Raw genomic sequence first — 25594 nt, 5'->3', positions numbered from 1 at the left:
GCTCTGATGCTTCCCAGCAACTAAACCCTTCTTCTCAAAGTGGATATTTGTCTGAAACTGCCCATAGACATTCATTTGGACCGCCTCAAATATCTCAAGAACTTTTTCTTTCTCTTTGGTTTTACCCTCCCTTTTGCTTTCTCCCCTCCTCTCTTTTCTCTTTCCTCCTATTGCTCTACCACTTATCTCACGAACCCATCCCTATCCCCACATCTCCTGTTCCTCATACTTGGGCAAGTGTCTCCTCCTCCACTCCCATCACTGACTCCAGTCTTGCTGCATCACTTTTCTTCCTACGCTGGGTTTCCTCCCTCAGTACACAAACCCAGATTACCAAAGCAATAACCAGGCACGTTAGCTACTGAATATATTGCTTTTCATTGTTTCTATTCATTTTCTCCTTCCATCCCCTATTAATGCATTCCCAACAGGCTATTCCTCCCACCCCTCACCTCCTGTACAACATATGGTAGAGAGAACTCATCTGACCTCACTTTTGACATCTAGGAGTTAGATGTCAAGGTCTGACCACTACAGGATGTCTTTACGGTCAACAGAGAGAAAGGATAGGAAGCGCCTGGGTCACCCCGGCTGTAGAGGGAAATGGCTGTGATTCACTGCTGGGCATTTAATATTTAGATTTCCCTTTTGGAGATGATGACTGTCACCCAGCAAAACAACCTGAACAGCAACCAGAATGGTAATCAGAAACTGGAAATATTCAGAACTGACCATTTCCACTCTTTTTGTGTGCTCAGAGCTAGCAAAGCAGCAGAGTCTATGGAGTAAAATGCTCTTTGCTCCTTTTGAACTTAGGACTATCTAAAAGCAGCTACAGAAGAAGTCATATGACATGAGGTCAATAATAGCAGAGGACTGAACTCAATCATCCAAGGGGTTTCTCCCAGTCCTATTTTCATAAGGATACATCTCCTCATCCTTAGGGGAATAACAGTAAAAATATGATTGGTATGTCCCTGCTCTGTAGCTAAAGGGAATCAAAAAGTCTGAAATACTTTGAGCATGAGGGTCTCCCAGCTGGCTTGTCCCAGCTAAGAACACTATAAAAGGAAACGTACCCTAATGGCTTTGGCATTGAACCCCTGCTGACCTAACTCTATCTGGATACATCTGACTTTGTCAACAGAATACTTTGAATATTTTGCTGAGTTTGCTCTCTATTCTTGGACTTTTTTTTCTTTGCTAAGCAAATAAAACCTTTCGTACCATATCTTGTGAAATGGTGAATGCAGTTAACCCTCAGCAGCAACAGTCATGAATAAGCAGTGCAGGTATGGCTAGAAGCTGGGAGTGCTGAGCTCTGATTCAATAGATACAAAGATCTCATGTCATTCTTTGAGGTAGGCTATTGCATACAAATCAGCAGGACTGTTAAAGCTACAAGAATTCAACAGATTAGCTGGATACAAATCTCAAAATGGCAAACCATTAGTATTGGCAGCAGGTATCAAACCACCAGAGGAGATCTGGACCCAACATGAGATAGAACAATCTTCAAATAATTGTGGTACTAAGTACAAAAAGGTTCAGTATTGCCTAGCTAGGGTGGCTTTTTAGAAGAAAAAAAAAAAATCAGCTGAGTTCCTGGAGTAAAGTTCATACCTGATCTAGACAGTTGCTCCGTAAGTAGTGCAGCGCCTGCTGTATACTCTGAGGAAGAGGCTGCCCTGTTCTCTGGACGTGAACTATCAGAGGCACACCAAAGACATTCTTGTCCTTGTAGTCAGGGACTTTCATCCTCTTCATGAACTTTGGCACAGACCTGGAAATTAACATGAAAATATCAAGTATTTACACAGTCTCTCTGAGTAACACTGCTGGCAGAAACTGGTAACTGGGGCCACCTCCTTTTTATAAAGATGGTGAAAAAATGTTTAATGCACAACACACGGAAACTGTACAATCTGTATAACTGATGGATTTCTTGACAACTTTTATAAGTAGATGGCCTCTGGCTCTAAGACAGAGCATAACAATCTGCTCTAACAAAAAAAACTTTTATTATGCAGTTATCACTCAGCTGAAGCCAACATGGTCTAAAGCAGCCATTAGAAACCTAAAAGAACAGCACAGAGAAGCATAGTGGAAAAGGTATCTGAGAGAAAAGGAGGTTCTGTCCTCCAACACGCTGAAAGATTTCTATACTACCAGTTACATGATTTAGCATTTCTATTGACTAACAATTTACAGTAATAAATGATGGTGAGAAGTCCCTATGTGCCAGGCTTATCCCTGGTGTTACATGATTTATCCTAGTTGAGTAACTTAAGCGAAGCTGACGAGCTTACTTTCTTCCAAAAATGATGGTGAAAATGAGAACAAACCAGATTCCCTTTGTGGGAGTCATGACTGCAGTGGAATTAAAAAAAAAAAAAAAAAGTTAAAGAAGGATGAATATGACCTGAATGTGACAAAGATTTTTCTCATCTGTGTGGGAAGGAGATAAAAGTTGGATTAAATGACCTACTGAAGGAGTATACCATATAACTTTACAACTGTTTAGAGTCCCACTCTTATAAATCCTTAGATACTGATTATAAAAACTAAAGAAATATTTGTCAGAGGGAAAATGTCTGCGTGAACAGCAGGCTATAGAATTTGTTCTATTCTAGTCTGCTTATTTGGAGTTGGTTCAGGTGAGATTCATTTCAGTGCAGACGCTGACAGCTAGCCAAAGGGAGCTGCACCAAAGGAAAACAGCGATCTGAGGGTTCATCTGGTTGAATTTTAGCTCTCTAATGGAGATTTAGAAGGAGTTAGCAGTCCAGAAAGCCTCTGTATGAACTATGGAGCAAGGCACCTCTGGAGGGTGACCCCAACCCCGAGCCTTGGATAGAATGAGTTGCCTTTGGAGTTGCCTGTATTTTTCCACCGACTACAGACAGCCGACCTGACTTTCTCAGATTAGATTTATAACTTCTTGGAATGGCTGATGTCAGTGAGGTGAATCTCACACGTAGTCCCTCTATCTGTTTTTCCATTTCTAAAGGAAAACTTGTCTTATCTAGCTCACAGCTGAATTTAGTGGGATTTTGGTGAAGTGCTTTGAACATGGAAATTACAATGTAAATGTCAAGTCATATTATTTTTGGAATCGGTGTCTCTGCGTATTAGGGAAAGTTTCTGTTATCCTTTTGATTATTTCTCAGATACTTCTAATCTCTTATCTGTGCCCACTCCTATTCCAGTACACTTCAGTCTGTGTGGCCCATCAGGGTTCATATACCACTAAACACGCCGATTTCTGTAGCCAGTTGCCAACATCCATGTCCATCTGCTCTTCACACCACACTCTGTGTGACCAGTTTGCTCTTACAGGTGCTATGGGTTAAAGCTTACATCTTTTGATCTGCTGAGAAAAGCCCCGTAACTGTTCTAACCCTTATTTTCAAGCACAAACAAACCAATATTGAATACATGAAGTATCATCAGCAGCTGCTTCTTTTCAAATCACAAAATGAATTCTGGGGAAGACTTACTATAAACATTTCCTACTTTTAATCACTCTCTCCTACTCCAGTTTATTTTTCTGGTACTGGAGTGTTGTTAGAGAGGCTGGGGTTGTCTCTCTGTTAGAGCACAGCAGTGAAGTCAGATCTCCAGGATCTATTTCTGACTTTGCCACCGAATCACTAGGCGGGAATAGATTAAAGTGGACAGTTTCAAGTTCTACAGCTGAAGTAAATTGTTCTTCCTAATTGCATTTACTGAATTTACTATGAGAATAACAGAATTAGGAGAAACTATTTTTCCTAAAAATAGCTCTCTTTCAGTTACTGATGGCACTCACCAGGTCCAGCCATGCTTATTTGACATGGAGTACTTTTCCATGATGGCAGTAAGACGAAGCAGAGAGAATTTTTGCAGTAGATTCAGTTGGGCTGCTGACTGATTGCTGATGTGAAGGGATGCGATGGAGTGGCTCAGGCGATGAGAGACTTGGAAACTATGCCATCGTAACCGCCTTTAGCAAAATAAACAATAGAAAAATCAGACAACAGTTTTAACTGAGCAGAAAAAGATGGTACACTGTGAGATAGTGCTGGGCCATACACAGAACACACATAAACATTTACACACATATTATGTCTCGTGGTGTGTCAACTGAAAGAAAATGTAGCTTGGAGGCAAATAAAACAATTTGCTCAGCCTCTTTAGTTTTGGAAATGCCCAAGCTTTGATTTTTTTAACGTTAGATTCACAAGTGGGTGTGGGTCCCGTCCATGTGCTCAGGGAAGTGGTGCTGCCTGCTGCACCCTTCAGCCCACACATTTCCAACAGGATGTGGGAGATCCAGAGTCAAATGCTCTCTCCTTGACTCAGAACTGGGGTTTGATGCCTGGTCCCTCACCTCCCAGGGGACCAGCCTGACCACAAAGGTATTTGGAGATGAGGTTCTCCAAATATCTCTGTTATTAAACACTGAAGGATTTTTGGAGAAGGGATTGAACCCTGTGTCTCCTTGGCAAGAGCCATAACCACCAAACTATTGAGCCACTCACATCTTCTCTTTACTCCAATGCATTTTCTCCATATACCGGATACATTGGAAAAAACCTTATTTAAGTTTCTTGTTTTGCTAAACATGAGCTCTGGCTCAGATCCTAAAATCTTTGGCACTGCTCATTTACTCAGTAGTTTCCTCGAGTTCACTTGCTTGTGATGGTCGTGAGCAAGCACGGGCAGCAGTAAACCATGGCATGGCAGAATCCTCTGAGAGGATGTGACAAGACTGATGACAGATCAGAAAACACCAAGTATTTTCTCACTGCTTTTGCACATACAAAGCCACCCTACACACAGCAGTATGGATCCACAAAGGCCTTTACCTGGGACCGTGCTTCCTTGGCTCAAGAGGGACTCATCCCTCTGACTTAAAACAGATCTGCAAACCGTTAACAAAATCCTGGTTTTCTATTTTATTAAGGAGTTAATTGTATACCATCATTTCACTCTGTCACATAAGGAACTGAGGCAGGGTAGGGAAATTCTCTTTGGGCACAAGGGATGGATTTTTAAAGCAAACAAGTGCATAAAAAATTGCACAAGGCTACTGACGCATAAATACTGGGGTGCACAGCTTAGAAGACAAAAAACTGAAAATTTATCTCACAACTTATGCAGGGTCCTACTATGCAATCAATGGATCAAGAGAGAAAAAAAAGCGCCTTAGTTTGCTTTATTAATCCAATTTTCCATTCATTCCACATAATAATTTGCATAGTGGGACATCCCTTTTCCCAAAATCCCACCCTTCCCTAGGAAGTCCCCATCCCCATACAGGATGAGTACAACTGTAATGGTATCCGGCACCTTCTGAGTACCAGGCTGAGAGCTTCTGGTTTATTGTATCATATTTCATGGTCTATGGACTTGTGTACAAAATTTTGCTACCTACCTGCTTGGCCTTGTGAGTGATGCTCCTACCCCAGAGTCTCTCCTGTCCTTGACACCAGTGGCTTCGGATTCATTCAGGGATGTTCCATCTCTATCCATGTCACTTGGTGTGGTCCGGCCATCAGAGACAGAGTTTCCTTCAAAATCAAGTGTGATCTGTGTGGGCGACTGGAAAGGCAACGACGGAGGTTCCCTGACCGATACATCATCAACCGGCAGACCTGGCAACACATTCTTCGACCAGCCATCTACTACCTCCTGGAGCCCATTGACATGTTGCAAAATGTCATCTAAATGAGGAAAAAGGACATCTTTCTCTAAGTCCAGGAGGTCCCCAGTACTAGCATACAAGTGGGAACCTGGCACATTGTCATAAATACTAATTCTGCTTTCTTTAGGACAGCAAGACATCAATCCAGACTCTTTTGGAGTAGAGCAGTTCTGCTTTCCCAAAGAGATGCTGCCTGTCCTCCAGTTTACACTGTTACTGTTGTCTGTAGGTGAGAGGCTTTCAATGGAAAGTGCCTTTGGGAATGTCCCTGGTTTATGATCCTTGGGAATATGTACAACCAAGTTCTCTTGGGAATGAAATTCATTTCTGCGGTTTTGGTCCACCACTTGCCGTAAGGCTGTTCCTGCCAGAACATCTAGGTCCTCCAGGTACATCCCGCCTCTCTTGTTTGCTTCATAGCATTTGCGTTCCTTCAAACACGGTGTGCTCACCCCGCTGCTGCTGTTTTCAGACTGACTGCTGTCACTGCTGGATTTGGCAGAAAAGGAAAGCCCTCTTTTGACTGAATCTTTTCCTAAGTTTTGGAGATTGCCATTGACTATCTGTACACAGTGCATGTCTTTCAAGGATTTTGGCTCATACTGGAGAACAGGTCCACTTATCTCTAAAGGACCCGTTCTTCCTGAGCCTTTTAGTTTTCCATGCACACCTTTTGCTTTTAGTGTCTCCATGCGTTTTAGAAAGGTTTTTGCTTTGGTTCGTGTTGGTTTCTCATTCTTCAGGTTGTCCTTGGGGGACAGGGCGGTATTTATCACAGTGGAGTCTTGCAGCAGTGTGCTTTCTACATCATACTGGCTGGAGCAGTCACAGGTCTCCCTGGCAGTGCTGCCGATGCCAGACTGACTCCTGTTGTCACTTCCCCCACTGCTCTCGCTGTGAATAGATGAGACCTCAGGTTCACTCAGATCTGTAAGGACGCTTTCTCTGCTTGTTGTATTTTTCATTTTAATGTCCCCAGAAGATCCATGTCTGTCTGATCGGTGAAGCAAAGCATCAATGTCGTCCACTCGAGACCATCGTCTGCTGGTTCTTTGGAAAGTCCATTTATTACTGATAGCACAAAGGTCTTCTTCATCTGAATCTTCACTCTGGAAAATAGCAAGTGGCATATGGTAAAAGAAGGTGCTTTTACTTGTTATTTGAATTAGTGTGACTGTGCTGTTCCATGTGAGCAACAGGTGGTAAAGTCTCCCTGAACCTGAAAGATTGGTCATCAATTCTTGCATTACAGCCTCTTTCATCTAATTGTAGAGACTGTGGCAAGCACCTTAACAAGTAAGACTTAAAAGACAACTTGATGTTAGGGAGCTCAAGAGTCTCATCAGTGCCTCTTGGCTTCTGTGGGGCAGATTGCCTGTGCACTGAGCTGTGTAGGACTGATGCCCACAGTGATTGTTTAGAAAAAAGTAGAGTTGCGGGGTGGTGTTAAGATACACACAGTAAACACTGGGAAGCAGCTGGGTGCTACAGGAGTGTGAGCCAGTTAAGACCAAAATTGTTCTTTCTATTCTATTCTATTCTATTCTATTCTATTCTATTCTATTCTATTCTATTCTATTCTATTCTATTCTATTCTATTCTATTCTATTCTATTCTATTCTATTCTATTCTATTCTATTCTATTCTATTCTATTCTATTCTATTCTATTCTATTCTATTCTATTCTAATTCTATTTTCAGAGACACCCCAAACTTGTGGTCCCCCAGCCTGCCCCCTGACCTCTCCTGAGGCAGCAGCAGCCCCATGGCCCTTCCTTGTCTCACCCCTCAGCCTGGGGAACATGGAGTTGTGCTTATGGTTAGGCAGCTCCAGGAGCTACTCTGCAATGCAAACAACATGTGCCTTGAAAAAAAAAAATGGATAAAAAAGCTCTCCTTATGACATTTTTCTCATCTATTTGCTCAAACAAAAAGGATACATCTTCAGCATGAAGCATGCAGTCAGTGTCAAACTCGCTGTTCTCTGAGGATGTGAACCCCACAGCTGCTAATGAATATCCTTTCCTTGACTTTGAACTGGGTTTATACCGCATTATTTTTGTACATTTGTTCTAAAGCAGAACAAACTAACTTCACCTACATGACATCCAAACAGCTCTTCACATTCTTGGAAGCAGTGTGAAGGCAGTGAAATATGACAGGCTGTCAGACTAGAATGAGGTGCTAAACCAGAAGTACTATTTTGGGACTGGAAAAATTCTCCTTTTAAAAGTCTATTATTAGAAGCATTTTTCTATGAAGTTTTGATGGTAAAGTTATCTCCCATCTCTGACTAGCTCTCTGCTGGCCTGTTTAACTGAAAAATGTAAAACAATTTTTACCAGAACCCCAAAAACCTCAAAAGATGCAGATTGAGATCAGTAGTGTGCCAGGTCTCACTAACGCCATAAGCTTTTGCCAGTTTATCACTTCAGGTTGGCCAGCTGTTTTAGATCATGTCCAAACCATAAAATAAAATACAGCTATGAATTCTTGAGTTTAGTAATTCCTTTTTAATCTGTTAATGGTGAGGTGTGCAGCTGAAGTTCATTCACAGAAATGAATGGAGATCTTAGTTCTGCGGCTAGCTAGAGAGAAAAACTAAGCAGGTAGAAAATTGGTAGGAAAGGGGCTAGAAAAAGCTAATATTGCTTTGGCGATTATATCTGCAGGGAAGAAATGGCACACCAGACAGCTCTGTCTTGGTTTCAGCGTCACAGTTTGCTGTATGCATACACAGACTGAAGGACTGCACCGACTCAGACACTTAAAAATCCAGCTATTGTGGTCTTAGTAGTGCCACAAAGCAGATATTTTAAAAACCATAATGGTATGTACTTTCAAATATTTAGTAGTGGTAATTATATCTACAAAGCATTCCACTGCTGAAGCGCTGATGGCATCAGCCAATAGGATAAAATTATACTTTTTTATTTGTTGTACATCCCAATATGCCAAAGGGACCTTAAAGAAGATTCTTGGCTGACACAAATCCCTGTAGCTGCACTGACATTACTGTATGAACTGACAGGATTTAGCCTGAATTTCCTACAAGCTGGAATCAATTAAACTAGCCAAAGTGGAAGAGACATTGTAAAAAACAGCAAAAGGAGAGCACAGAGTAGGAGACAGAAATAAATGTAAATTCAGTAGTGTATATACTTTAAATCACTTTTAGAGGAAAAAAAGATTTAAGATTTTTTAAAAAATAAAGTAGAGATGAACAGAAATGGATATTGATAATAAAAAGTTTTGCCCCTAACCACAACAAAGATAGGAATGCATTCTGCCCAAGAGCCAGTCAGAAAATACAGAGAGTTTTTGGTGCTGAAATTTGCAGCTAAAAGAAAAAAAAAAAAGTTTAGCTTTTTGGGTTTTGTTTGTTTGTTTGTTTAATTTTTTTAACTGGTAATAAAACATGCTTGTATTTCATCAGAAGCAAAATCACACAAATGAAGTATCTGGATACTGAAATGCTGCCATGGTGACTCACTCCAAATTCGGCTGCACTGTGAGTCCTGTGACATAATGTGCTTTTCTTTTGATGGAATCAGTAGAAATTCTGGATGCCACGAACATCCTGAATGACCTACTGTTCTTGGTAGATATCAGAGTACCCTGACAAACAAGACTGTCCTAAAAAAAATGCAGAGCACTTTGCCAACTGACATGTCACCATCTATGGGGACAGTGGATCAAGAGTAGGTCTGAAAGCAACAATTCATCTTACACAGGCGGAGCAGACATCTTGTAGCAGTGACTATATACTTCTACTGACCTCGGGTGAAATCAAGTGCATGGCTTTGGAGCATATTCAAAAGTCCATTTAATACCATTATGTTTGGGAAGACGAGAAGGGGCAAGTTTCTCGAGGAGTGACTGATAACATTTGCCAAAGAGAAAGAGGTTTTGATTCACAGATTTGTCACAGTTGATTTAAAATAGTACAGCTTTTTGACTGAGGGTGTACTTTCCTGAGATACAGAAGGATGCTAACAAAAGGCAAAAAGCGGGTTTATTTGCGGTGGAATTCTGCCACATTTTTCCAGCTGGGGGCAGGAATTCTCATAAATCGACAGCTGCAGAAGGCAGTTAATCCAAAGGCTAATCTCTGTCTGTCCAAATCGCTTACAGACATATTTGCAGCACATACAGGAGGATTTCTGTATGCATGTCGATGAGGCCAGCAGGAAGAGAGCAGCCCACAGCGTGAACGGTTTGGGTGGGAGCGCGGGCTGGGGGAGCGCTCACGCCGTGCTGGCTTTCACAAAACCTTGCCTAGTAGCTCGCTTGGCCATATTTTGATAAATCTCTCAGGCAGCTGCAAACCTGTTATCCTGAACCTCCAAAGCAAGCTGATTTTGCATTTCATTGTTTAGATCACCATAGAGAGTATTAGGGAAGGCAGTATCTGCAGCAAAAAAAAAGTTTACTTGGGTGGGTGTTCAATTCCAGCCCCAATTTCCAGCTTTTACACTTGCATTTAGGTTTCCTTCTGTCAGCAGTCTCTCCTCCCCAGTCTCTTTCCCCTGTTCTCCTCTCCCCTACATTCTCTTCTGCTTTCACATGCTCTGGATCTGCCATCCCAAATCTTTTTCCGCTCCTCTTTCTCTACATATTTTCTGTGCTCTGCTTCTCCCTGGCCTCATGCAGGCAGGGACCCAAACAACTTCTATCCCCCTGAAAGTGCCAAGTAGGGCATTCTCACTTCCATTCGCAAATGAATGGTCATCTCCAAGGAGAGCAGTTGAGGGCTTTAATCCATTTAGAACAGGAAGGAGTGGCAGCAAAAGTTAAAACAAATATAACAACAAAATCCTCGTTTTTTTAATCCAACATAGTCAGACACTTAAAGAAGCAAGCAAGCAAGCATACAAACCTCACACCAAACCCAAAATAGTTGTTGAAGAGAAGAAGGACAGGAACTAAACAGAACTTTCAGAGGACAATCAGCATTCACCTATATGTTGCTTTTTGTAATTCTGTCTCTTGTGCAGCTCCTGTATCTCTGCTTGAGCACAAGTACATGAGCGCATGGACATAAACCAGCCATCGCTCCAGGCAGGTCAACAACACAATCACTTGAGTTGGCTTTTGCTGAAGGACCTCTGCTTCCTCCTGTGGAAGGAGGATTTGCCTACCTGCCCAAATCATAAAGTTATTGTGTAGTCAGGGGATTTTACTGTTCCTTCTGCCAGGTGTGATGTATGTGTTTGGTGTGGAAAGTGTTGGCACTTATCAAAGACAAGAAAAACCCATTAGGTCTGAAGCAGTGAAGAGAAGTGGTCCCCATGGCTCCAGTGAATGGACAAAACGCAAACTAAAGAGGCTATAAACACAGAAGAACAAATGGGCATGTGCCGAAGGCAGAATATCCGGACATTAAAACCATTCTTTGTTCAAGTTGCCTCAAAGAGTGAATAGAGTATGAATAGACTGCATCTGCTAAGACACCAAAAATGCAACTCTCGGAGGTAGTGTTAAAAAAACATTAGACAAACACTCTAAGGAAGGAAAAACAGACACCCAGGATTTCTGAGAGTTGACCACTACCATTGTACACTACTGAAGGACCTGGGGGAATTTGTGAGCAGAAAACCAAACGTTCAGCAGTTAACACTGGACATGTTACAAAACTCAAAATCAATACACACTTTCTGCAGTCCCTGCCGAAACCCTTTAAGCTCAAATAATTCCTATATTACTCAGCAGCTTATAAGGATGACAGTGTTTATTTTCATATTCTTAACCAGGAATAAGTCAGGACAAGAAATAAAGAAAAGCCATTGTTTTCATCTGAGCAACTTCCATTCTTTAAAGCAGGATTTTCCACTGTGTACTCACAGGCATTGGCAAACAAGCCAGCCTAATGAAACTGCACCCGCTAACTTGCGTTGCACATACGTAAAGTTTTAAGTACTACATGTGCCCTTTTAACACACGTAGTATTGTTCCTGCTATATTGGTCACTGTTTTTTCTATTTTATTTATAATTTCAAGATTTAGCAATTCACAATGTCATGTGTCCAGATAATGCTGACACACAAGTTCAAAGTCAAATACACTTAACTTACTTTTAAGAGCATTACTGACTTAAAGACTAAACTGTGGAGGTCTTATCACAAAAGCTGGGGCAAAGCCAGCACATTTTGTGACGTTTCCTTACCTTTTTTCTTTGGAAGTTCACATCGAGTTTCATTGAGGCGCACTTGTTCAGTGTGTTCAGTCGTCTACAGGGCAAAGCAAATTCAAAAGATTAGCAGCACCTGATTAAAGGGCATGACTTTTCATAAGTTCAAAAGCTTTTCTCTTATCTGCCTGTAGGGTGCTAATGGCACACAACAGGCTTCAGAAACAATACTGGTCATATTATTCCAGGCTATAAGACCACTGAGTTCACATTATTTGGTAGCCAGGTTTATATACTGCTTTTTAATTCATATAAATTTAAGTACTTAGCAAAGGAACCAGGTATAAACCAACAGCTCTGATGATAGATGGGAAAATGTCAGGAGAGGAAGTAGGTAAGTTGCCTTCTGAAGGACCATAACATAACTGATCTAAAACTATTTAAGGCTGATATTAGAGGGTTTAAAAAGTTGACATAAAGAAGAACTTCTATCAGTTAGTTAAATGTTTCTCTACAGTTAGTATTTCCTTTCCCATACCTGTGGATCTTATAGACAGATTAACACCACAAGTGTAACAAATCTAACATCTTTAAATGAATATTTTTAATTATTTTTGACCGTGTCTGTAATTATGTCATCAGGGACTCTGTAAGGCTTCTGCTCCTTAAATCCAAGGCTATCCCATGAAAATAGTGGGAACATAAAGATGGCAAATGAATGTGTGTGTGCCCATATGCAGAGAAAGAGGACAAGAAAACATGCTTTTTCAATAGAGAACCTACCATGTTAAGCAAAATTGATTAGTTTTTATTTATACTTAAAGGTCTTGATTCATTAAACCATCCATCTTCTAAAACCAGAGGCTCAGAGTCAAATGTGTTTGCCTTTGAACATTTTCCAGATTTAGGGCTGAATTTCAAAATAAGGAAAGGCAGAGTGAGAGAGCCCTGTGCCCACCACACTCCTCTGCAGGCTGCCCATTTTGCTTCTGGGCCTCGGGAAGAGGCTGCAAATCTGCAGAACTGACAACTTCTGAAATGTATACGATAAGTTACAAGGACACAAGAAAAAAAGTGTCACGTCAATGATGTTATCTTTCACATACCATAAGAACATTATGGCAGTAACATATTCCTCCCCGGGACTTTTAATATTAGAAAACCTTTCAAATTCCTACCACTAATAAAGAACCAGCCCACCAAATGTGGATCTTCCTTAAAAAAAAATCCTTACAAAATATCACCTGCTCATTTGTAGATAAAATGCTCCTCCTTAACTCAAGCCACCAAACTTGTTACGCCATATCAGAAAAGTCATGTGCTTATCATATTAATGTGAGTATAATGCATGCACAAGCACACCCCGCATGCATGATAGTAATGTTCTTGTAATAAATTTCAGGCTTTGTGGCTCTGCAGCTGTATCTTCAGCCTTCTGCCCACAAATCCTCCTCCTCAGGGATTATTTCTATTATTGCAAACCTCATCTTTTGCCCAAACATGGAATTTCTTAACCCAAAGTTGCATTTTCTTGGGGCCCTGGGACTGAATGATGTTCAGAGCTTCTTTTGAGTGCAAAATGTTTACATTTGCGTCTCAATATAAATTCTAAGAAGACAGAGGCAGAGACACACTTTTGAAGGACTCCAGCCTAACTTTCTATCCTTGGACCAAGAGGTGAACCAAAGGCTCAGTTTGAGTCCCTGTACCTCTGCATTAGCTGGACTGTGCTGGAGGGACAAGTTTGTAGCCACGTTTCCACACAGACATGCTGCTGCTTGTCACCTGAGTGCCTGTAGCTGCCTATTTGAATCAAGCTGCAGTTACATCCTCACACCTTTACCTGGTGAGCTGCCAGACCAGGGTCGGGGAAGTGCTCCCTGCTTCCTTCACGTAAATGTGTCCTGCACGGCTGACCCAGGGACAGGCGTCAGCTAAATTCATGCCCAGAGGCTCAGAAATCCTGAGAAACCACCACCTCCTTTCAGCCTGCTCACCAGCTCTGACCAAGCCACGGGCTCTACCACCATTGCCTCCAGGAGAGCAGCACTGAAGAAGCTCCCCTGAGAACAAGGGCTGTGGCATGGCCCCCTTCTCCACAACAGCCCCTGGCAGGGATCTCTGCAACTGCTTCCTCAGCAGTCTATAAAAAACCCTCTATACCAGTTTGCAGTTGTTAAGGATAAGATGTAGAATTAAACATTTTAAATACTGGGATCAGTGCTCCTTCCATTCACTACACTGTCATTTGCCTTCAAAAAACCAAGGAGTAAGCCACACACTTCAGGAGTGGGAATACAAGGAAGCAACGGCCCTTGATGCACCCTCTGCCCTGTTTGCACCCACGTAGCTCTGCACAAGCCCAGCCGACAGCAGAAAGTGTCATGGCTTTTATATTAAGAAGGGCTGCTTCTTCAGCATAGAAAAGTGTACAAAGCACATGATCAAACCAACAAGAACGCCCAAAGCCATCACCTTCCCACTAACGACATCCAAAAGCAAGACCATTTCAGCAGGAACTGAGTGGTCATCTCCATAAAAGTGAATATCCTTGATTAAACTGGAGGCTTGGGAAGCCACACCATTGTCCTGGCTGCTTTCTAACCTGGCTTTGCTACGAAGAACTTGCTCCATCAGAAACAAAACTACTTTTTACTGGGTGCCAGGAGCTCAACCTCAGGTTTTAAATTCACCCATCTACAGAACATCAGCATGCTTTCTGGGGCTTTTCCAGTGCTGTGGAATGATTTGCCAGTGAAATTAGAGAACTAATGATCATATTTGTGAGCTTGCCTGGTACTAACAACTCCAATCAAAGCCAGTCTGTTTCCACTCCTTATGCTTTGTTGATGTGCCAGCGGTGGCAGAAAGCTTTTCTCATCTACTTAAAGTTGTTACATGACTGACAGCCAAGTCCTCAGCAAATCTTTCAGAAAACAAAAAATAAAAGTCTTTATCTACAAAAGGCTGCCACTAATGTCCCAGTCAAAGTAAGCAAAGCACTACACTTTCACGTCACTCCTTAAAAACATGGGAAAAGACTGCCTGTTTGTAATGTTAGCAAAACACAGAATCTGGACTTGAGAAAAGCTAGGAGAAAACACATTAAATAAGCTTGTACAAGAGACATGGCTATATAAAAACCAAATAATCTAAGATGTATTTCAACACTCATCTGGAAAGCTCTGCAGTTTTCAGGGGAAGCCTGCAAAATATTTGCTACAGCTAGTGCTTCACTGATGTTAATTTTATTTCTTCTCAGGCCATCACAGGTAAGCACTGCCTCTGTGGTTTAGCACTTATCTCTGTAGTGAAATATCATGTCTTTGTTGAAAAGCGTCCCTAGAAACAATACATTAACACCAGCAGAGTGATTCAGGTGCCCAAACAGAGATGTCTGGTGCTATTTTTGATCCCCTGGAGTACCAAGCCTGGCCTTCAGCTGCTGCAGGTCCCCTTGGTCCAGCCAGCCCATGGAGAAGTCTGAGATATCTTAGGAGATCTGAGATGGCACTAAGTAAATATATTTAGGGCTCTGGATCCCAGCTCCAGTGCTATACCTATTAACCCTTATGATGGAAGTTTTACAGAAGCAGGAAATTTCTGGCTTTAGCATCTTGTACAGCACCTAGCAGTGTTTAGAAATACATAGGAACTTGTAGTAATGCAGGAGCTGATTAGCTGAGAAACCTCCTGGGTGACCTGTTGTCCTGCTTGAAGAGCCATCCAGATAATGGGAAGACCACTTTAAAGTGACTTGGAACTCCCTGCAATCCCCTCAACCTGCTCTGCAGCTGCTTCCGAGCAGATGGTGGGGAATGCAGCTGGGGCACCAACCGGTCACACAGGAGAAGGCACCATAGGGAGGGCTTGCATGGACAAGCACAGTGTCTCCTACCTCTGCAGATCTGCAAATGTTCTCCCTTATGGACCTTGACCAGGCAAACACATGATACGGTTCCATAAACTCCTCTATGAGGGAAACATGATACTATTTATTTGTTTTATCATTATTCCTAGCCAAGTGTAAGTGCTGCATACACATGCCGCTAGCTGGCTTCTTCTGTGCTGTGGAATTTGGGAAGCGAACATCCAGATCTTCATGCTGCACTCTGCTGAGGTCTGAGCACTGAATAAGGGTCCTCCCAGTACTGGTGGGGTTGGTGTGAGAAGATGGCACTGGCACATCCGTGCTCCACCAGCTTTGTGCATGAAGAGAATACAGTATTTCCCACTCCTACCACTTTTTGTCATGGCTGCGAGTGAGTTACTTTATAGGCAACGTGCTCACATAAGGTGAGTCAACTCTACTTGAGGTCAATGGGAGCCATTCTACTGACTTCAGAGCAGGGCTTTCTGTACTGCATGTTCATCTCCTAACAGCACCTACAGCAACATAATTCAGCAGACAGGACTGACTGTACAATCACCACTTCAAAACTCTAATAGTAGGATGTCCCCTGTACAGCAAACTTTGAATTATATATAAGCTATCTAAGAGACACTAGCTACGGAAAAAGAGGTTGCTGTCTGCTTGGCGCAGTTCAAATGTTAAGAGCTTGATTGAGGGGACTATGGATCAGACTGTTACAGGCTTGTTCTTTATATTCTCAGTCATTATATTTATGTGAATACAAAAAGAACAACATGGCTTGGGTTTTCCTTCTCACCCTCTTATCACAGTGCCCACAAAAGTTCCCAGAGCAGAGCTGGTTGCTGCTATTTTGGAAATGACACAGAGATCCAGCTATAAAATTTTCATGCCCAATTATTATTTTGGCAGGCTGACAGCATTGCCTGCAGATTGCATGGCAATTTTCTATTGTTTGTTACTCAATAAAATCTGAGTGGAATCTCTTGATAGATACGCCTCTAACCCAAAGGCCTCAAATTTGCTCTTTACTCTGCCAAATTTTCAAATGATATTGAAAGCAGCAGGAGTGTTAGAGTATCTCAAAAAGGTCACTGAAATATCTTACAACGGGGAGTCTTAGGCTTTCTGACTAAAATGCTACCAGCTGCCTTAAAAAAATAAAAGGTCCCTCTGCATTTGTACCTCATGTTGTCTTGTATACTGCAATGCCATAAGAAAACTGATCATAAAATGAGGTTGAGAGTCTGATTTCAATCCACAAGAGCAGAGAAATTCGGCATTTATGCTAGAACCATTACCATTCAGAGCTAAAACTCTGCTCAAACTGATTATCCACTCTGGCATTCCAGCTTTAAAATTATCCTTCAAATAAAAAAAAAAGAAAAGAACCCCATTTTGTATAGCACTACAGGCTGAATGCACTGTTAGTCAGTGTGAAGGTTTGGTCATGCATACCTTTGAGGGGAGTTTCGGGTGTTTGAAGAATGGAAATTTGGCTCCTGACCTGGGGATCAGTGCATAAAGAAGTAATAACCGACCTTCTTTAAACTTTCTATTTCATAAAAGTGCATCACAGCCCATGGCTCTCATATGATATGCTGGCATGTAGCTTGTAGTACTGCCACCACAGAGCAAAGCAAGGGTAGAAAAGGGTAGAAAAGCATCAACAGTGGTCAGCTGACCTGTGAAGATTTCCAGTGCACCGGAAAACTGGGAAGATGTTGGTTTGATAACTAATACAGTAACAAAGCTGGTACTGGGGCCAGAGGCTGACACTGTTGACTGTTTCTGATGAACTCGAATCTTGACATTTGGCACAATCACTTTTTACAGGTTGCTCACAGCCAAAGGTTTGGAGCTGCTGACTTACAGCAAATTAAATGTCTGCAATCTGAAAACATAATCTGTACGTAATAACTGTATTTCTACCTGGCTAGTATATGAGGTGTTATTCTTTTTTTAGATCAAAACCGTTTATAAGCTCCCCCCCCAAAAAAATTAAAGTCAACAGGTGGTGTCTTCTGAATAAAATCCTTACAGAAAAAGTTATTAGGCAGTCATAAAACCCCTTCTCTTTGAATAAAATAGTTTGGAAAGATCTGTGTCTGTGCTTATGTACCACAGATCTCAGGAGTATTGCTTGATTTAGGCCAATATATATATATACACACACACATATATACAATATAAAGCACTTCGTCACAAGTGCATCTCTCGAGCTGCTAGTTTAGTTTTTCAAAACCTCATCTTTTAATGAAAGAAAAAAACAGTCTCCAGCTGTTCAGCTCACACAAAGAAATTCTCCTGAATATATCAACCTTGTGTAACTGTTGTAGGTGTATCTATGAGTCTACAGAGAGGAAGGAGCAAGAGATGAGTTGTTCACATTTAGCTGCGTAGGTGTTGGATGCCTGGTGACCATGAATGAAGTACCACCACTGCCAGTTACTTTGGAGAAGAAAGCCTGGGGAGAGTCACAGAGCTACACAGTGACTGCACCTCACCACTTGCTCTCACAACAAAGGGACAGGGACAGACATCATACTTGCACTTTCCGATGGTCCTTCAACTTTGAGGGAAAGGGCAGAGAGGAAGAGCTCTCAACCTTCTACTTCTTCCCAGTTCCCACACTACAGCAAAGTGTGTCTTCCCCCACACCAGAGTGAAGCAAGGGGATGCATGTATGTGTGGAAATAAGATTTCTCTAGGCATAGGCAAAGCCATCCCTCCCACCAGGCCATACTGAACAGCAAGAGATCAAGTCTGCAGTTATTCTGCTCCCTGGCATCCTTGAGAGCTATCACTGAAGGATCCAGGTATTTTCTTCTGATTTGTCTTCAGACACAAAGCCTACTACACAGAGAGAGAGAATATTCTGTTCCCCATATCCATAACAGACAAAATGAGATGCAAAGTAGGTCTCACAGCAAGGGAGTTTTGGGAAAGCATTCTGACAGCTGTGCCCAGGAATTACCTGGATCCTCCAGGAAGGAGGGCATCTCCCGGGATGAAGAGATGAACTAGATAGACTGTCTTCCAGCCCTGTTTTCTCTGGTGCTCAGAAACCCTCTCTGCAGTCCTCCATCACATACTCATTAAACCCTGCAAGGCACAGTATGATGTGCAGTGGAACAGCATCTACTCTCTGATGACTTTAGCCCCAGTTGCAGAAGGGGAAATAGAGTTTTGTCCAATTATCTTGATAATGGTGTTGTGAAAGTTTCCAAAACATGTAATAAAGCCTCTTTGGTTAGGGGCCAGATGCTCCTTTGTCCTTACTAAAGAAGAGAGGAGCAGAATCCAGCTTGAACTCCGCACAGGAGAAAGAAGAGGGAAACAATGCCTCTGCAATGTGGTTTTGCAAAACTACCACAGAATTGCTGCTTCTTGAGTCCTGGGGGACAGTACTTGAGCAATGCAATACAGTATATTCATCACAGGCAGAGTATAAAAAGCTAGATAAACAGTAAACCCCTCTGGGAGGGGCAAATCAGTGATTAGTTGTAGCAGCTGTAGTACTGTGGGGTTCTGGTCCCACATCTGTTGCTGGTGCCAAAAAGAGAGTACCAAGGGAATTACAGCAGCATGAAAACCATGTCTGCTGCCAGGGAAAGTACTTGCCGAATTCTGTGCAATGAAGTTTCATCTTTTCTGCTATGCTTGGACATAAGAGTTATTCATGTGCAAATCAAATGTGACTCCTTCATTTATTCAGGGTTTGCTTGTACTACTACTAGTTCTTCCTTAAAAGGCAGGTGTTTCAAAGCCATTGGATCTGGGTCTTCCCAAATCATGTAATGTTTTCTATGAGTGTAGTGGGTCCTACTCCAGGATTTTCCATAAAAGAAATGAATTCAGAATGGTAGCATTAGAGATATCATTGCTTAAATTCACATGGACAAGCAAACATCTCTGCTGCTGCTTCTGCTGCTATGCTAACAATAACAAATCAGCTCACATTTTAAAATTATCGGAAAATAAACTTCAGGTGTTTTTTACCTGCAAAGAGGGTCTACAAGGTCCTTGTCAAGAAAATCATGATCTTCCTTTACTGCAGCAATGTCAATGGGAAACTGAGAGTCTATAAAAGGAGACACAAGGTTAAGATGACTGCTTGCTATTCAAATGAAAATACATTGTCTATGTCTAAAATGCTTTGCATGTGCTTGCTCACTGAAATCTGGTATGACTGATTTCACTCAGCTGTGGTGCCTTTCCAGCTGTATCTGCCACCCTTTCAGCCACCTTTTTTTTTTTTTCTGTTAAAAGTATAGTTGAATGTCCTATGACCCTAAGATAGAGCAAGAGACAAGAGCAAATTTATTTCACTATGGCTTTAAAAAGATAATTGTTAGCTGTTCTTTCTAGCACCTAGCACAAACAAATGAGATCAGGGAATTACCAACACACTTTCTTTATCCACATGAGCAATAAGGTTCTTTGTTCCCATCACAGTGACTTATTTGCTAGACAGACTTTTCCCATGAAACAGAAATGTTCTGTGCTTTTCACTTTTAATATAGGTCCTGATAACAACATTTTCAAACTAAGGGTTACTCACGTAAGAGAGACAGAGAAAAAAGTGTTGAATTATAACCCCCAATATTAGCTAAAAAGGCAGACTAGTGTGCTGGAAGCTGACATGTGTAATGAAAAGTGACATGGCTGTAACACATTAGTGGGGCCTCTGTAACGGTGGGATGGGTTCCAGTGCCGTGGCTGCTCTCCAGGCTGCTCTGCCATGCTTAGGTACCACAGCAGGACACTGGGATGCAGGAACTACAGCCAGCAGTTTGAGAAACTACTGCTTAACACTGACATAATAGATGTCTGCAAAAAGGATCTTGTTTTCTGAGACATAGACTGTCTAGAGAGCATATTGACTGTATGGGAACTGTGCAAGTCCAGCACAGGTTGTTTTTTGGAGGGAACATCCCTCTGGGTTTGGCAGGCGGTGGGCTCTCCTTTCCTTGGAGGAGCGGGGTTCTGAGATGCTCTGACTACAAGACAGACACAAAAGGTACTACCGGGCACCCACGAACTATGGTAGCCACATCTATGTCAGCTTTGGTTTGGCAGGTTTATTAGTCTTAGTTTCTTGCTGGGTTCAACAGAGCCCACCTGGCTCCTGTTAGAGCTACCTGAGCATCTCTGCATGGTGCTCCTAGTCCCTGGGCACCCAAGCAGCCCATCAGGAACCAGCACCTGATCCCTGAGAGACCTCAGCTGGCCATCAGAAGCCATGGAGGTGTCCTCGGCGTCATGCCCCTCAGCCCCACATGAGGGGCTGGATGGTTTCCAGCTGGCTGTCTGCAGAGCTGGCTCTGACCCACAAGGTTTCTTGGCCATTGCTCCATGCATGGAGCCGTGCTGCCTCCAGACCCAAGCTGACCCTGGAAGGTGTCCAGCGGCGTTTGGCTGAGCTACACTCCAGCTAATAAGCCTGAGCAGGCCTGAGCTGGCTCTGTGTCTCTGGCAGACAGAATATGCAGTCTGGGAAAAATGAGGATTAGCTGCAGTTTCCTGCTAAGCAGAGCAGGAAAAACCCAGCCCCAAAACTGCTCCTGATGGCAGCAGCAGCAGCACAACCGCTTGCCCTGCCCTTGGGGACGTCAGTTCCCTGGGCACAAACTTTACAGCTAGGAAGGGGACATGTCCATTTGTCAGCACCAAAATATTGGCTTTTCTAGCTTTGCACGTGTAAAATGCAGCTCCGAATACTCACTTTTGGTAGTTTTGTGGAGTATTTCAATCTTGTTTTCAGTTAAGACTGAAATTTTCAGTAACTTTCAGTGTTTTCGGTCTTATTTTAGACACAGTTCAGGAAGTTTTTTTTTTTTTTTTTTTTTTTTTTAAAAAAGACCAATGTATTTGGACTTTTTTGTACTTGTTTTTGGTAACCTTTGAGATTTACACAAACTATGTCCCACCTCTTTTTTTTTTTTCCTTCCCACGGCTACGAGGGCAAGAGTCTTGCTTTTCTTTAGGCAGTGGTATGACTCCAGCAGCTGAAGCTTTGTGAAGCAGCCAGCCATGGCCGTAACTCAGTCAAATGTAGAGCTGGCCGACTGCAAGCTCTCCTGGCAAGGGCCCAGTGCACTTTCAGTACGGCACAGAGAGGAGAAAAACCTACTTACCCTCATAGAACTGAGCATATTGGGGAAATCCAGCTGCACGTAACCAGTCACACGCTTCCTTTGCTTCGATTTCTGAGCAGAAAGAGAAAAAATAAGAGTTCACACTTTGCATTAGAAGTTGTTTTACTCACAAGGAAATAGCAAAGAGACTTAGCTGTTCATTGCTTAAAAGTACTGTCATCAGTCTGAAGTATTTCTTTATAGCATCAGAAAATAAAATTAGTGTCCCTCACAGAAATACCCCTGCCTCCACACAGCTCTGGGGTTTGCATCACCACTTGGTGACCAGGGTGAACTGTTAATCACCTCTGCGCAGCAGGAGAACTTGCTCAGCCAGCTTTGTGGTCCCGTGTCCTACCCTCCCCCAAGGATAAGTTGTTGGGTGGAGGTGAAGATGAAGCAGGCTGGAAATGGGGTGACAGGGTGCATGCACTGTGTTTTTTCCTGCTCTGACGCTTGTTGCAGAGAAAAATGCCACGTGAATGCCACTGAAAGCTCTGACAGGAAAACCCCAGTGCAGGTCTCGTGTTACTGAAGGGACAATTGTACAGGTAGGATGCATCTTCCTACCTTTAGCCATCTGAACTCCATTAAGTAGAGTCCCTCCACAGTCAATAGACAGTTACTTTCAAAGGGTGATTTATTTCACCTTAAAGTAGTGTCTAAAACAGGCAGGATAAATCAACTACTGACAATGCTTTTCTCTTGTGGCTGCTAACAGAGGGAGGATAAACAGCTACAGGTATGTCTGTGCAGCTAAATTAAATAGATACAGGCAGTAGCTTCGATCACTGGAACCCAGACATCTCACTCTTTTATTTTAATCCACCTCCAGGCCTGTTTTGGGTTGTTTCAGTTATCTACTAAGACAAATCTTCTCTTGAGAAGACTAGTATTAAGCAGCGAGGAATCCATCTGTGTCATCTTGTCCCTGCCTCTCCACTATTTAGAAGTACAGACACAGCTGATGCTGGACTTGGTTTCCCCTTTCAAGGTGCATTCTGTCCTGAAGAAAAGAGGTGGGGGAATCATCAGCTGGAGAAGAGAATAGTCCCTCCTTCTTTTGAGGGTGACAGTAGGGATTTGGTGAGCATGAGGGAATTGAAGAAGATCATAGAATCATGTTGGTTGGAAAAGACCTTTAAGATCATTGGTTCAACCATTAAGCTAACACTGCCAATCATGTTCAAGAGGGGGACTACATGAGACCTAAAGGTTTTTGCATGGGAGAGGCAGATCCACCCAACGCAGTTACTGAAGCAGCAGTAAATAAGTGTCAGCTACACAAAAGGAGAGGATAAATTTTGAAGTGTCTCCAGCAAAACAGACTTGTGCACTACAGCGGTCACACACATGGTTATGCACCCAACCTCTGAGATGACTGATGCATTTTGACAGTGGGGTACCTCAATTTTTACCAAGCTCCATGGGCTCATTTTATGGAAAGCCATGTGGCAGGTCCAGCTGTGCCCAGCACCCACACTGCCAGCGTGCACAGCTGCTCCCACAGCTACTAGAGGAACAACTAAGAATAGGGGCTCACCCGGATAACTGTGTGTTGCTGGGGGAACCCGGGCAATACCTCCTTGCTGCCCAGATCCAGATCAGGATCCACCATTTCAACAGTTCCACTTCACAAAACACATTATCTGCACCTCTTACATTAAAAAAACCAAAACCCTGTGGAATACAGTGTGCAGGTGTTGAAGAAAGTAGACATTTTATGTTGCTTATTTTTCAACCTGAATGAACCAGTCAAGGGTTTTGGCATGTTTGTGGTTGTAAAATCTAGGCAGCCATAATACAACCCCTAGATATAAAACAAAGATGGAACTGGAAAAAGAAAACCAGGCTCAGTTGCTCTTCTGAATGTTCTGTCTTGCATGCAAAAAAATTTCCAGTTGTAAATCTATTTTCTACTAAAACGCATTTCTATATATAGGAGATGCTGGTGTGAATTTTTCCCCTTGTAATTCTGTTCAAATCACTCATTATACCCTTAATGACTTTACCCACTGAATCCCACCATAAAACCTGCTTTGAATATATTCTGCATTATTTGACCTGCACACCTTTCCGATCCCCTAAATACTGAGACGTGCCAGCAAACTTTTGTTGCAGAAATCAAAATTCAGAATACAAGGTCTACTTATCAAAAGTCCAATTTCCCAAAGATGATTAGAGAGCCAGTAACAGCTCCACAATGGCCCCAATCATTAGCCGTGCTGAAAAGGATTTACCACCAGGTCTTCATTTGCTTTGACATTAGTTCATGTCAAGGCCAAGAAAAAGGAGTATGAAAGTACATTCAGTTCTTAACACCGCACAAAAGAATGAGCAGCTTACATAAAACGTGGCTCTCACTACTGCACATCTGTGTGCTGAAAGCACATCTCTATTATGTTCCAGTGAGACTGAATATTTTTACTAAATGCTTGGAAAAAAGAGAAGTCTTTATAGTTTTTTCTTTTGCTTAATTCAGTCTCATGAAACACAGATGAATCAATCCCATTTCAAAATGTATTTTACAACTCAGAACAGCTGTACGTACATTCTAGCTTCATCTGGCCTGGAAGAACAACTAACAGAGGCTGTGGGTGATGGAGAATGCTACCATTTAATGGCCTTATATGCTTATCATATTTCAATATTTTTCACAGTTGGCTGCTCAGAGAAGCTTGCTGAGGAATCTTCCTGCAGTCCAAGCGAGATTTTAAAAAGCTCAGGTTGCAATGGTTGAAAAATTGCTGGGAATAGCCAAGGAAGTAAATCTCACCCATTGTGGTGGCTTTGTTGTTGTTGGTTTTGTTTTGTTTTGTTTTTTCTTTTATATGAGACTGTAACACAGTGCAACCATTCAAAAATGATTGATGGATTAACTTTTGCTTTCAAGTCTTTTAGTCTATCTCCTCCATGAAGGAACTATTGGGAGTATTCTCATTTTCCAAGTGATCATCTCAAATAAACAGATTCTCCCTCAGATAACATTTGCTAAGTCATCTTCCAGGATACTGGGTCTCGAACACAAATGAGTGCCCAGTTCCCTTGCTTGTCTCTCTTTCCTTTTTGATCTTATTCAGAGGACAGCAGAAGTGAAAAAGTGCAATGTGCTGCTGACCCAGCCAAAAATATGACTTTGCTCGTATGAGTGTATTTCTACTGGCTCAAGGCACCTGTTCCAGCTGTTCACCTCCTGGCTGCTCATGCAGGTTTGGTGAAAAGGCACAGCCAAGGATTTACACCTCAGCAGACACCAAAGGTCATTTCTATTATCTCACTCTGGGCATCTAATCCAAGTTACAGTTCAGAATGCAATACAGATTCTTTCATTACGGGATATTGTAATGCTTAAAACGTAATTTGAAATGCTCAGTTTAACTTTGTCTTTCTGTGCAGATACTCTAATATTTGCCTTTTTTCCCTTGCTATCTAAACATCAGTGACAACTCCTTTGAGAAGAGATGAGTACAGCACCACAAAGACCTCACTGAATCTGTCAATGAAGGGCTGCAGAAATACTTCTGGCAGTGTTGGTCCAGTTCTGTGCCCGTGTCCAGGCTAACGCAGGGTCTGAACCAGCCTGCAGCAGCTGCTCTGTCTTGGTGCAGCCCTGAAGCACCTGGAAAACTACATGTGTTCACAGGTGGCTCCAAGGTAGCTTGTCAACAGCACAGAGAAGGGCTGTGACACTGAGAAGAGTGACTTTAGAGAGAACATGGCTCATAGTTTTGCACTCAAGGCTGGCAGGAACCACAGGTCTTCCC

At 42.4% G+C, this 25594-nt stretch overlaps 1 protein-coding gene across 6 annotated transcripts in view; it reads right to left on the bottom strand.

The window, feature by feature from the left end:
• The window catches only part of STARD13 (StAR related lipid transfer domain containing 13), a gene marked incomplete at its 5' end in the record, with an annotated part of 310017 nt that overhangs the window by 18070 nt on the left and 266353 nt on the right, over positions 1-25594 (bottom strand). For all 6 annotated transcript variants that reach the window (XM_082046428.1, XM_082046430.1, XM_082046431.1 and 3 more), the window contains 6 exons: positions 1624-1783; positions 3812-3985; positions 5420-6798; positions 11856-11919; positions 19693-19774; positions 21831-21902. In XM_082046428.1, coding sequence (XP_081902554.1) covers positions 1624-1783; positions 3812-3985; positions 5420-6798; positions 11856-11919; positions 19693-19774; positions 21831-21902 — 1931 coding nt within the window. The remainder of the gene's footprint in view (positions 1-1623; positions 1784-3811; positions 3986-5419; positions 6799-11855; positions 11920-19692; positions 19775-21830; positions 21903-25594) is intronic.

Source organism: Streptopelia decaocto, assembly GCF_964273445.1.
Source record: "Streptopelia decaocto genome assembly, chromosome: 1".
Lineage (NCBI taxonomy): Eukaryota > Metazoa > Chordata > Aves > Columbiformes > Columbidae > Streptopelia > Streptopelia decaocto.
Note: the sequence above shows the minus strand (reverse complement) of the source record. Positions and strands in the feature narration are given on the sequence as shown.